Here is a 14,136-nt window from a genome sequence, read left to right on the forward strand (position 1 = left end):
CACACACACATCCCAACATCAAAATAACATGAATTAACATCAAGAGACTCAATTGCCCAATGAAAAGACACAAACTAACAGAATGGGAAAACAGGATCCACCACTCTGCTGCACAGAAGAAACAGATCTCAGAAAAAAAAAGAAGACATTATCTCAAAGAAAAGAGCTAGAAACAGAATTCCAAGCAAAAGGACCCAAGAAGCAATCAAGAGTGTCCATTCTAATATCTAATGAAATAGATTTTCAACCATAATTAATCAAGTAGATGGAGAACAGCACTTCATGCTTTTCAAGAAAAAATCCACCAGGATGATGTCTCAATTTTGAACATCTATGACCTAAGTGCAATGGCACCCACATTTGGAAAAGAAACATTACTCAAGCTTAAATCATACATCAAACCCCACATAGTTTTATTGAAAATTATTTGGTAAATATTATCTATTTGTTGTTATTGCAGTATTTGATACTTTTCTTTTTTATTTATTTATTTATTTATTTTTATTTTTTTATTTTTTTGATACTTTTCTAATAGTTGTTTTTCTCTGGACTTTAGTGCTATCTGTATGTTCATATGATATCTTTTGTTCATCTTGTGAAGAGGATCCTCTAGCATCCTTCATAGTGCTCTTTCAGTGGTTATGAATTCCTGTCCTTCTGCTCATTATTGAACTTTATTCTGTATCCTTCTATTATGACCAATAACATTGCTGGGTATAATTACTGTGGTTGGTAGTGATGTCTCTAAAGGTTTGAAATATAAAACTGTTACTCTCCTCTTTTAAGTGGAACAGATTCCATAGTGGAATCTGTTATTATACAGATTGGGCCTTTCTATATAACACAGTCTTCTGTCCGGCAGACTCCAATTTTACTTGTTACAAAATAATTTTATGTTAGATCAAAGATGGCAGCGCCAGGAGGACACTCTTTCTGACCAGCAGCACAGTAGTATCTGCACAGTGACCAGCAGACAGAATCTCGGTCCTAAAACACCAGTGATTGTGTTTCCCAGGGTGAGAAGATACCCTACGGTGTGGGATTCAGTCAGTTTCAACTCAATGAGCTAACCTCAGAAGAGGTCCCTGTTCCACCAGGCGCTTGGTCGACAGCCTAGAGCCACAAGCTGGGGTGCTTTGATCACTGTCCCAGACTGAACTGTTGGCCCCACAACACCAGTGACTGAGATTTCCAGTCGAGAGAAAACCCCACAGTGCAGGAAATGATCGGGACTGATCTTAGATCACTCAGACAATCCCTAGAAAAGACCAGGAGTCCAACAAGTGCCCAGCAGCCAGCCCAGAGCTGGGTACACAGGTACCAGCACAGAGTCCTGCGTGTGCACCTGACTTAGTGCTCTAGAAAGAACTGTGGGCCCCAGGGCACCAGAGACTGAGTTTCTCTGTCAGGTGGAAACCCATAGTGAGAGGAAGAGCAGGTCTGACCTCAGAGCATTCAGCTGACACCGCCACCCCGAAAATGTTCTCACGAAAAGTTACCGAGTGTTGGCAGATGCTCAGGCACCGAATTGATAGCAAGGTGGAGCCATACGTGCGTGTGCCTGCATGATCTACATGCCATCCCAGACAGAACTGTGGTCCCCAAAGCACAGTCTGGTTGTCCCTGTCGGGAGGAAACCCAACAGTGGGGGGGATCATCAGGTCTAATGCTCAGGACATGTAGATCCAGAAGACTTTCTGGGTTCACACAGCCTGTAGGATCTAGCCTTTTACTGCAGGCATAAGTGCCTTGCTCACCTGCCATTGATTACCAATAGGGCACAGGGACACACAGCTGCAACCCCAGACCTATAAAAGCCCGAGAGCCACTAGAGCAGCCCTCAGGTAGTGCTCCAAGGTGCGACCAGTTATCCCTAGCTAAACTGATGAAACTATGGGACTCCCTGGTTCTTCAAGAGAGCTGCACCCAAAAAATGCACCTTAAGAGCAGTAGCTGCAGCTCACTAAATTCAGAGAAGGAAACCCAGCAGCAGGGCAGCCATCTCCAGGACTTCTCTTGATGAGAGAAGAGCCTTCTGGAACACCACAGTTACCATACAGGTCCATATGCCTGAGGTGAACTGTGACAATTCCTGAGAAGCACCACCATTCATTTGACCATACCCAAAAAGCTGAGGAGATCTCCTTCAGAACCCTGCCAAGGGGATTCTCCCCACCCCAGGACCCAGTAGGCACCAGAAATTAACAGACAACACCCGAGACAGCCAGATGGGTATAGGCCAATGTAAAAGCACAACCAACAAAAGGCAAATCAATATGGCATCCCCAGAACCCAGTCATCCATGGGCAAGTAGCTCTGCACACCCTAACATAAGTGAAATTCAAGAAGATGACCTTACATCAATGCTTATGAAGAGGATAACGGAGGAAGCAAATAAAATGTATAAAGAATTAGAGGAAGATAGTAGAACAGATTATGGCCATCAGTAAAAAAATACAGGATGATGCAGCCAACAGTTTGTGGCTTTCAGAAAGGAAATTATTAAATCACTGAAAGAAATAAAAGAAACAGCAATGTTCAAACAAACAGACACAGGAATTAAAGGAAAAACAGGAAAATACAGCCAGACAGTTGAAGGAAATCAACAAAACAGTTGAAGATCAGAAGACTGAATTGGAAAAAATTAAAGAAAATACAAACAGAGGAAATCATGGAGAGGGAGAACCAAGGAAAGAAAACAGGAACTACAGAGGTAAGCAAAACCAACAGACTACAAGAGATGGAAGAAAGGATCCAGGTGTGGAAGATGCAATGGAAGAAATGGATGTATCTGTCAAAGAATATAATAAATCTAAAAAAATTCCTGACAAAAACCATCCAAGAAATCCAAGACATAATGAAAAGACAAAACCTAAGAATAATAGGAATAGAGGAACAAGAAGATTCACTCCTCCCAGGCCCAGAAAATATTTTCAACAAAATGATAGAAGAAAATCTCCCCAACTTAAAGGAGAGGCCAATAAGCATACAAGAGGCCTACAGAATACCTAATAAATTAGACCAGAAAAGAAAATCCTCCCACCAAATAATAATAAATACAGTAAGTATACAAAACCAAGAAGAAAGCACTAAAAGCTGCAAGGGGAAAAGACCAAGTAACATATAATGGCAAACCCATCAGAATCACACCTGACTCCTCAGCAGAGACTATGAAAGCCAGATGGGCCTGCACAGATATGCAGACACTAACAGTCCACAGATATCAGCCCAGGCTACTATTCCCAGCAAAACTCTCAGTCCTCATAGATGGAGAAAATGAGATATTGAACAACAAAAACAATTTTTAATAGTACTTACACACAAATCCAGCATTATAGAAGATACTAGAAGGAAAAGTACAACCCAAGAAAACTAACTACTTTCAAGAAAATACAGGGAATAATTAACCTCAGTACAGCAAAACAAAAAGTAGCCAAGCACACAAACATACTACCATAGCCAACATCAAAATCAAAGGATCTAACAGCCACTGGTCATTAATCTCTCTCAATATCAATGGACTCAATTCTCCAATAAAAAGACACAGACTAACAGAAAGGATGTGTAAAGAAGACCCAACAATCTGCTGCATACAAGAAACACACCTAAGTCACAAAGAGAGACATTACCTGAGGGTAAAGGTCTGGAAGACAGTTTTCCAAGCAAATGGACCCAAAAAGCAAGCAGGAGTAGTCATTCTAATATCTGATAAAATAGACTTTCAACCAAAATTAATCAAAAGATATGAAGAAGGACACGTCATACTCATCAAGAAAAAATTTCACCAGAAAGATATCACATTCCTGAATATCTATGTCCCAAATAAAAGGGTACCCACATTTGTAAAAGAAACACTGATAAAATTTAAACCACATATAGATCCCCAAACATTAATAGTGGGAGACTTCAACACCCTACTATCAACACAGGACAGGTCAACAAAATAGAAATTAAATAAAGAAACAATAGCTATAACAGAGGTCATGAATCAAATGGACCTAACAGACATCTACAGTACCTTACACCCAAACACAAAAGAATTTACCTTCTTCGCAGCACCTCATGGAACCTTCTCCAAAATAGACCTTGTAGTTGGTCACAAAGTAAGCCTCAATAGATACAAGGAAATTGAAATAATCCCTTGTATCCTATTAGACCACTTTTAGTCAAAAACTAATCCATCCATGTCCGTCAAAGTGGTTGTCCTTTCATTTTCTTTCTTTTATTTTGAATCAACTTCATTACATAGTTTCTCCTCCTCCATTTTTATTAAAAGATTCTGTGCAGGTTTATAAATAACATTTTTCCCCATGGATGTAACAAAGGAATATTTGTTTTCTTTTGTTTTATTAAACCATTCTTTTTGTATGTGGATTTTTATTAGAGAATGTGATCATTAGCATTAAATTATTATTGAAAATTATTTGGTAAATATTGTCTATTTGTTGCTACTGCAATATATGATGCTTTTGTTTTTTCATTTTTAATTTGATTTTATTTATATATTTATTTATTCCAATTTATTCACTTTGTATCTCTACTGCATCCCTCTCCCTTGTCTCCTCCCAGCCCATCAACCCTCCCTCTTCTCCACCTATGCTCTTTCTCTAGTCCCCTCATAGGGAAGGACCTCCTACCTTTCTATCTGACTCTGGCTTATCAGATCTCATCAGGGCTGTCTGCATCATCTTTCTTGATGGCCTGGCAAGGCTATACTCCCCAGTTGGGGAAGTGATCAAATAGCCAGCCACTGAGTTCATGTAGAGACAGGCCTTTTCCCTTTACAAGGGAACCCACCTAGAAGCTGAGTAGCCAATGGGCTTCTTCTGAACGGAGGGTCTAGGTCTTCTCTATGCATGATACTTAGTTGGAGTATCAGTCTTTGCAGGTTCCCCTGAGCCCAGGTATTTTGGCTCTGTTGTTGTCCCTTTGGAGATCCTGACCCCTCTAGGTCTTTCTATCATCCTCTTCTTCCATAAGGATTCTGGCAATCTACCCAAAGTTTGGCTATGAGTCTCAGTATCTCCCTTGATACTCTGGTGGGTAGAGTCTTTCAGAGGTCTTCTGTGGAAGGTTCCTGTCCTGTTCCTTGTCTTTTCCCACTTCTGATGTCTATCCTGTTAGTTCTTGTTAAGATTTTTCCTTAGGGTCCTACTTGTTGTTTAGCTTCTTTAGGGCTATAGATTTTGGCATGATTATTCTATATTATATGGCTAATCCACTCATAAGTGAGTATATAGCATATGTGTCTTTCTGGCTCTGGGTTACCTCACTCAGTATGATCTTTCCAGTTCTATATATTTGACTGCCAATTTCATGATTTCATTGTTTTTAATAGCTGAGTAGCATTCCATTGTGTAAATATACCATAATTTCTGTATCCATTCTTCAGTTGAGCAACATCTAGGTTGTTTCTAGCTTCTTGCTATTATGAATAAGGCTACTACAAACATGGCTGAGCAACTGTCCTTATGGAATGGTGGGCCCTCTTTTGGGTATATGCCTAAGTGTGGTATAGCTGGATCTTGAGGTAGCACTATTCCTAATTTTCTGAGGAAGCTTCAGATTGATTTCCAAAGTGGTTGTACAACTTTATACGAATCAGCATTGGAAGACGGCTCCTCTTTTCTAATAGTGTTTTTTCTCTGGACTTTAGTGCTATCTGTATGTTCATATGATATCTTTTGTTCATCTTGTGAAGAGGATCCTCTAGCATCCTTCATAGCGCTCTTTCAGTGGTTATGAATTCCTGTCCTTCTGCTCATTATTGAACTTTATTCTGTATCCTTCTATTATGACCAATAACATTGCTGGGTATCATTACTGTGGTTGGCAGTGATGTCTCTAAAAGTTTGAAATATAACACTGTTACTCTCCTCTTTTAAGGATGCCCATAGTGGAATCTGCTATTATATAGATTGGGCCTTTCTATGACAAGGTCTTCTGTCCTGCAGACTCCAATTTTATATCTTTCTTACAAAATAATTTTAAAGTTAAATTTGTCAATGGGTCTTTCTTTTCTGATGTTGAGTGTTTGGTATTTAAATGACTATTTTATCTTGAGGGCGACACATTTCACTGAAAAACTACCACTCCATTTTGCTGGATATAGTGTTGATAATTTGAGTGTGTCCTTCTTCTCTTGTGCCCATGGTTTGTAAATTTGATCTTTTAATCCTAACCTCTTCATCTCCTATGTTTTAAAATCTTCTGTACTGTTTTATCTTGTCATACTTTGATTTTCTAATACTTATGCATAATATTCAAGCTTTATCACCTGTCTTCATCTTTTAGTTTTCTCTTGGTGAGATTTTTTTTTTAAATGCAGTTTATTCAGGAACCTTGAACAATCATCTGACCCTGGGGAAAGCCAGCCCACAGCATATATAGCCTCTGGGTAGCCAACCCCAGAATGCCACGTGGGCAATGCAGATAGGTCCACATACACGGAAGCAAGCCAGATCCTCAGCCTTAGCCAAATACGGAGTTTTTAGTGACAGAGAGCACTCACCATCGGGAAGGTGGAAGGCAGAAATCAGCTCCATCTTTAAGGTGCGGCATTATGCAGCTCTCTACAGTTCCCCCTTTTTGTTTTAGACGCATCAGGCAAGAGTAGAGGTCTGATCTCTGATAGTAGAAATAATTTGGGACTTTATACCGATGTTCATTTAGGTGTCATCCACCCAAAGAGCATCAGACCCGTCTGATACCTTTTTCTCAGAGGTGGGACCTGGGGCATCAACCCGCATGCAATTAGACATGCTCTTCTCTGGGTCCAAAGTGGCTGACCCTGAGTGCAGTGCTTAGCCTTGCATCCTGAGCGTAACATTTTAGCTCCCATGCTTGGGGAGACTATCCTGCTTCAATGGCTGTAAAGGCCTGAATGGTCATGGCTGCATTACTCTGTTGTGAGACTCTAATCTTGCATATATACCACAGGCAAACCAAGGAGACCAACACCAGAAGGCCTGCTAACGCTCCCATGCACGCCCATTCCTTCAGATGATTCAGGGCTACAACAATCCATGATGATAATCCTGTGGCTAGTCCTGTGTCCACTCTGGTAGAATTTACCGTGACAATGGCCACTCTCAGCTGCTCCATCATAGTATCGAATTGGTGAGATATTTTTGAATTTTATTTCACCTTATTTAGTTTACATCCCAAGGATGCCCCTCCCTCCTCCATTCTGAGCCCTTCCTCCCTCTTCTTCCACTGTACACTCTCACTTCCCCCCAGAAAATGGGAGCTCTCGTTCCCCCATATCAACCCTACCCAGAACATCAAGTAACAATCTTACTGAGCACATTCTCGTCCATGTGACCAAGCAAGGCAGTGCTCCTGGAGGAAATGATCCATACGTAGGCAACAAAGTCCATGTTAGAAATAGCTCCCAAAACACACTGTCCAGGAACCCAATGAAGACTAAACTGCCCATTGGATTTTCCAGGAAATGATATCAATGAGTGATCAAAAATAGTTTTATATTCTTACTAAAAAATAAAACAGGTTCGGAGACAATTAAATATCCTGTATGTGTTGCACGTTTAAAATCTGCAAAGAAATAAAAATGTCACATCCAAATAATAAAATAAGTAACATAAATATAGGAAGCTAGAAGTAGGTTAATTATGTAACAATTTATCTCATTTTATTAAGTTAGAAGAAAGCATAAATGGAGCCACTAAACACACATCATTTACTGCTATGTGATAGAATTCAGTACAGTTATTTAAGGCCCACCTGTCTACTTCCTGTGGCCCCCTCTATCAAGTCATGAGACAACTGGAGCTGAGGACCATGTGAAAAATATGGTCTAAACTTACTATCTTCACAGTAAGTCCAAAGCCATGTTGGAAAATCTTAATGTGGAAGATTAAGATTAAGATACTCTTTCTGCAGTTTTTCTTTTCAGTTCATATTCACTTTGTCTCCAACAGGACTAGTGTAGTGGATCTTTCTCAGGAAGAAGTACCTCTAAAAGACAGGCACCGTTCTGTAGTCTATTATTTTCTTCCTTAGTGTGTGAAAATGTATTCTGTTTCCATTTGAAAGACTATTTTATTGAAGGTATCCTGGGGGAAAATCTCAATGAAAGCAAAATGATAAATTAATTCATTCCAATGTTTACAGAATTTTAGTTCTCTGAAAGGAAACTAACAAACTCAATCATAGACATTCATGTAGACAGCAAACATACATGTGCAACACACACAAACAGACAGATATGTGGACACAGAGAGAGTCACATCCATACAGAGATTCACAAATAATATAGGCATAAATTTATGCAGAGACATAGCAGCATACCTCCCTAGGCACACATGAACATACAGACAGAAACAGACAGACACATGCAACACAAACAGACATCTGAGTACAGAAACACATAGAACACATACAGAGTTATGCACAGACAAATACACACTGGGAGACATAGAGAAATACACAGACCTAGCAGGGAGACATTGACACAAAAACAAATACTCACAATATACAAAGATAGAGAGACAAACAGACACACAACGACAGCAACATATATATATATATATATATATATATATATATATATATATATATATACATATGAGAAACATTGACACACAGACACATTTTGGCTCGCATCCACAGACAGACAACAGAGAGTCAGCAGGACAGAAACACACACAAACACACACACACAAAAGGTATACACACATAGAAACAAAAATACACAGTGAGAAACACACATTCAAACAAATGAACATACATCTATGCACTGAACTGAACCATAGCACTCTTCTCTGTGTAATTACTCTCAGTCTTTGAGGAAGATACTCAGAGACTACAACTGGGACAGAATAAGTAGAAAATACCATCTTTTTAACTTATTAACACAAAATTTAAAATTAGTGAGCAAACACCCATCTTATATCTCAGAAGAATAATGAGGAAGGACATATTATGTCTCTAATATTAGTACAGGTGTGATTATATTCAGGTGTTCTGTGGCAGAATCACTAATTTTCATTGAAAAATAGTGTATAGTGTATCTGATTCCATTACATTTATATTAGAGAACTGTCAAATCTCTAGACTTACTTTGTCAGCAGAAAACATGCTTAGAAATCTAGTGTTTTGGGGGGAAACATTTCCTAGTCCACTCTGAGAGATCCTTAAAATCTATGGCATTGATGAGACTAGGTATCATTCAAAGAAAGGAACACTACCTTCAAGCAGTTAAATTCATGTCCTTTCCCATTGCCAATCAGCTGATCTTCTACCTGTTGAAGAAGCTTTTGATGAATGGCATTAGCCACAGCATACACAGAATTGTATATGTCATAACTGGTATCACTAAAGGCCATGTCAAATGTCTGTTCCATTAGCCATTCCAATGAGGCATTGGATGAGCAGTTCCTCAGTATCTTACAGTTAGCTGCTGAGTCTTCACAGTTGAAGTGCATCCACTCCAGCCTTGCCAGGTACTTGTCCGAGTATTTGAGAGGGGTCAATGTCTGGACAAAATTTTTAAAACCAGAAATCTTCCCATGGTGGTGAGCCAAAGCAAGATTCCCATGGAATGAGTCAAGTGTGAAGTCTCTCTTACCTGTAGTGACATCCCACTGTGAGGTGGTGACCCATATTCTCTGTATACCTCGAGATTCCCACATTCTGAAGCTCACAGCTAGAGTACCGTCTGTGTCTCCATAAATGATAACTACATTTGCAGATGATGTCATGATTTGATTGTAGTACACTTCAGCTCTTGACATGTATAGCTGTGTGTTGCCTGAGATCATGTTCACAAAGGCCAAGCAGACTGTACTTTTTTCCATTTTTCTTCTCAAATATGAGAGAAATTGGATACCTTGATAATTATCTGAGATGGCCAGCCCAACCCATTTCCAATTGAAGTAAAGTAAGAAGGAGACCATGGCCAGAACAAGAGATGAATCCTCATGGGCCATCTGATACAGATAGGGAAATTGTTCATGATCACCCAGGATAGAATGGTAAGGTCCATAAGTAAGCAGAAGAACCTAGGACATGGAAAGCAGCATAAGAACACATGCACTTCTAAGAACTTGTAAACAGTTCTAGAAATTCTCCTTAGCTTTTACTTCTCCCTTTAACCCATTTCACACAAGGAAATATAGGAACCTCATCAATTTTTTGAATAATACCTTTAAACTACATAGACTGACATATGGTCATCAAAGCCAGTCTTTACTTTACACTCTTGTTAACACCTTGTTAAAACCGCCAATGCAGACAATTTCATTAATTTTCACCCCACCATATCTCACCTGCTCAGTTGCGAAGTGGTTCATGAACATCTGAAATAACACACATGCTGCCCAATTTGGTCCTATAAGGAATATATTACACTTCATATTTGGGTGACAGCCATAATTAGGAATAAAATCAAGATTTTGTTCAGAAAGAGGAATGAGACTGTATACTTGTGACAAGCTTTGACAATGTGGTAATTGAAATACTAAGGACTTATTTGGCAAAAGATCAGGGTTTCTGTTGATTTCATCCATTGAAAAAGCCAAGGCTAGAGCAAACTGTTGGCTGTCAGCTGGTGTTCTGTAAAAGGGTACAATAATCATTATGTTCAGAAATCTCTATATGATAATTTGCAGTCAATATAATGACTATTCCATACTTGATGATATTGGACCCCACGCCCAAAGTTTGGATCAAATGTCCTGTGTAGTGAGTTTGGGATGATGTAAGAATCTGGAAGCTTGCAAAAGCTAAAAAATTTCATGAGAGTTCATCTTCCATAAACAAACATCTTTGACAGTGTTTTACTTCTGTGTTTATTGAGTGGTTGCTCAGAAGGTAAAGGAAAGGCTTTAGGCTTTAATCAAACAGCACTGATTTCACAATTATTCAGCAATAAGAAAAATAGACATGATGTGTGAGTTGTTATTTTAAAATTAACTGCACTTGTTGGGGTAGTGCAAGAATGACTGATGAAGGCAAAGAAAATTTTCTGGGGCAACATTTGTTGCTGTACTAACAATTGATTATAATTGTGGGAAATGTATTTAACATATTCCATCTTATCTATCCTAATATTGATTTTTTGTAATTTATCATGGTAGGCAGAAAATCTTTTCAATGATTTATTTTCAAGTAAATCACACAGCAGAGAGGTATTTTTAAAAAGATATATGTCTGACTTTGGAAAGCAGCTGTCGCTTTCTGAGAAAACTGGTAAAAACTCTACCTGAAGACCCAGCTATCCCATTCCTGGTCTTATACCCAAAAGATGCTCTTCCATAGGACAAGGACATGTGCACAGTTATGTTCATAGTAGCCTTATTCGTAATAGCCAGAATTCAGAAACAACCTAGATGTTCCTGAACCAAAGAATTGATAAAGGAACTGTGTTACATTTACACAATGAAACCTGATTCGCTCTCTAATCATAAGGAAATGATGAAATGTACAGGCAAATGAGTGGATGTAGATAACCCTGAATGAGGTAACCTAGACCCAGAAAGACACACATGGTATGTACTCACTCATTAGCAGATGTTAGCCATATAGTAAAGGATAAACATACTTCACTTCACAGACCCATGCATAATAAGTAATAAGTAGGACCCAAGTGAGGATTCTTAAATCTCACTTAGAAGAGAAAATAGAGTAGACTGCAGAAAATGCTGGAGAGGAACGAAGGTAGAGAGGGAGTGTAGATTGTAGAGATCAGTCATTGGAAAAGTTGGGGTGGGAAGAGAGAGGACCTGCCGAGAAAACAGAAACCATGGGTGGAGTCATCTCTCTCTACCAGGCTGGAGAAGTAAGACAGGGTAGGATTTTGGGAAAACATGGACTTGACTCTACCTGATTCTTTCAAGGGGACACAGAAACTGAAGTGAACACCTTCTAGCCAATAAGGACTCCTAGTGGAGGGAGGGGAACAATATCCCACCCACAAAACCTTTGATCCCAAAATTATCCACCCTACAAGAAGTGCAGGGATAAAGAGGGTGCAGGGATTTAGTAAATGTGAGAGCAATGATTGGTCCACACTGAGCCTAGCATAGCTGTTCCTTGTGAAGATCCATCCATCAGTGGATCAAAACAGATGCTGAGACTCACAGCCAAACATTGGTTAAATTGTAGGGAGTCTTGTGGAAAAGTCGGGGGAGGGATAGATGGACCTGAATGTGACAGGAGCTCCACAAGAAGACAAACCAAGCCAAATAACCAGGGCTCAGACAGGCTTGAGGAAACAGAAGCACCAGAGAAGGACCATGTATAGCTAGGACCTATGCAGTGCAGAGTTGTAGCCCATGAGAAGCTTATGCTTCTTGTGGGTTCCATAGTAAGGGAACCAGTGGCTGTCTCTGACATGAACTCTCTTTCTTGCTTTTGATCACTTTCTCCTGGTGTGGGTGCTTTTTTTAGGCCAGTGAAGAAGAGGCTCAAGTCCTGATGAGACTTGACAAGCTTTGGTATGTTAGTAGGGGTCTCCCCTTCTCTGAGGAATGGAGGATGGTGGATGAAGAAAATGGAGGGATGGTGGGATTAAGAGGAGAGGAAGGAGGATCTATGATTGGGAGGTAAAATGAATAATCAAATACCTTGATTTTAAAATATATATTTCTGTATGCATCTTTGTGTGTGGACATGAGCAATGCTCTTTAATCCATTATGAATGTAATTCATTCTATGCTTTTTGAATGTGTTTTTCTCTAGTCTAGTCTGGCTTCAAATGCTCACAGATATTTCTTCTCTAGTTATGCATGAACAGGTTAAGGGTATGCACAAGCTTCTCAGTGTCCTGCACCTACTGCATTTCTACAAGGAGATAATATTCATGTTTGATACTTCTGAGCAAAATATTTTCATATAAAAATATCTTTTTACTGACTCAAGCTACACCAACAGAACATTATCAACCTACTGAGAAATAGTAACTTCTCAAAATTACAGGGAGGCCTGTATGTGCCAATCTTCCATGTCTTTAAAATAAAAAGATATAAAGAGTAAAACAGGTGGAAAATCTGTATGATATGTTTTTTGTCCAAACATTTCTTCTTTACTCTAAAGAGAGAGTGGAGAACTGAGCTTTGTAGTAGTTAAAAGCCAGTGGCTGTGTATGCATACAAGTTAAGATGGAGATATAAGAACATGTTTGAAGTTCACATTGGACAGATCTCCTACTTCCATTCTTGAAGAAGGTTCAGAAGACATGAATGACCACATGCACATCTATGTGAAAGCTGTCTGTACTTAGGCATGGCCCAAACATTACAGGCCCAGCACATATATTAAGAACTCTACAGGGACAGAAAAATGTCCCCATATCTCTATGATTATTTAATTGTACCTTTTCTTGTTGATACTGATTGAAATAGTGTGGGGCATCTTTTTATAAGACAACACTGGCTACTCTGCTTGGTAACTGTCAACAGGAGAGCTGTTTGCTGTGGATCATGGTATACAGCCCTGTGTTCACTCAACCTCTGGGTCTATAATACTGAGGCTAACTAATGGAAAAACAAAACACTCTATGGAGTAATTTAAAGTGATAAACAGTATTGAAAATCTAAAAGATTTTGGAGTTGTTTCTTGGTGTGCACAGTGGGAGAACAGAACAGAGGACTCAGATCATTGCTTTATCCCTTATCTTCAGACCCCCTGTGATATACTCATGATGGTATTTAAATGGAAAATACAAAAACACTTACAGTGTATTCAGGATGTTGCTGAAATACTATTTCTCCACAGGTAAATGTACTGTCATGAGGAAGAAAAAACAAACTGTCATTAAATCTCCATCCTTTTCTTCATTCTGCTTCACTCTCCAAAAGCAGCTGGAAGGAATGAAACTGGCCACGAGAAGTGGAATATGCAGAAGCAAGTAGAATAAAATCAAAGTGAACATCTTTGTCCTACTGTAAGCCTGGGAAATGTGGCCTGAAAAGTGTCGTGCAAATCAGCATATGAAATGGGCACTCTCGTCTTCCTACCTGCTTTTATTTTTCTGTGCAAGCGAGAGGCTACTTGCACATTCATGGTCCTTTTTTTCCCCCAGGTCCTTCCTGAATCCTGGAGGAAATTTTGATACTCTCTTTCCTGGAGCTCATCATCTGAGATCCACAGTCTGTGTGATAAACATGAGGTAAT

The 14,136-nt window shown here is 39.3% G+C and overlaps 1 protein-coding gene across 1 annotated transcript in view; it reads right to left on the reverse strand.

Annotated features, from left to right (window-relative positions):
- The window catches only part of LOC132646980 (vomeronasal type-2 receptor 116-like), a 56,245-nt gene extending 42,351 nt beyond the window's left edge, over positions 1 to 13,894 (reverse strand). The window contains exons 1-4 of the mRNA XM_060366209.1: positions 13,772 to 13,894; positions 10,655 to 10,728; positions 10,338 to 10,575; positions 9,210 to 10,022 (exon numbers count right to left, since the gene is read on the reverse strand). Of these exons, the coding sequence (XP_060222192.1) occupies positions 9,210 to 10,022; positions 10,338 to 10,575; positions 10,655 to 10,728; positions 13,772 to 13,894 (1,248 nt within the window). The remainder of the gene's footprint in view (positions 1 to 9,209; positions 10,023 to 10,337; positions 10,576 to 10,654; positions 10,729 to 13,771) is intronic.
- Positions 13,895 to 14,136: the final 242 nt, after the last annotated feature.

This window comes from Meriones unguiculatus, chromosome 14 (genome assembly GCF_030254825.1).
Source record: "Meriones unguiculatus strain TT.TT164.6M chromosome 14, Bangor_MerUng_6.1, whole genome shotgun sequence".
NCBI classification, from domain to species: domain Eukaryota; kingdom Metazoa; phylum Chordata; class Mammalia; order Rodentia; family Muridae; genus Meriones; species Meriones unguiculatus.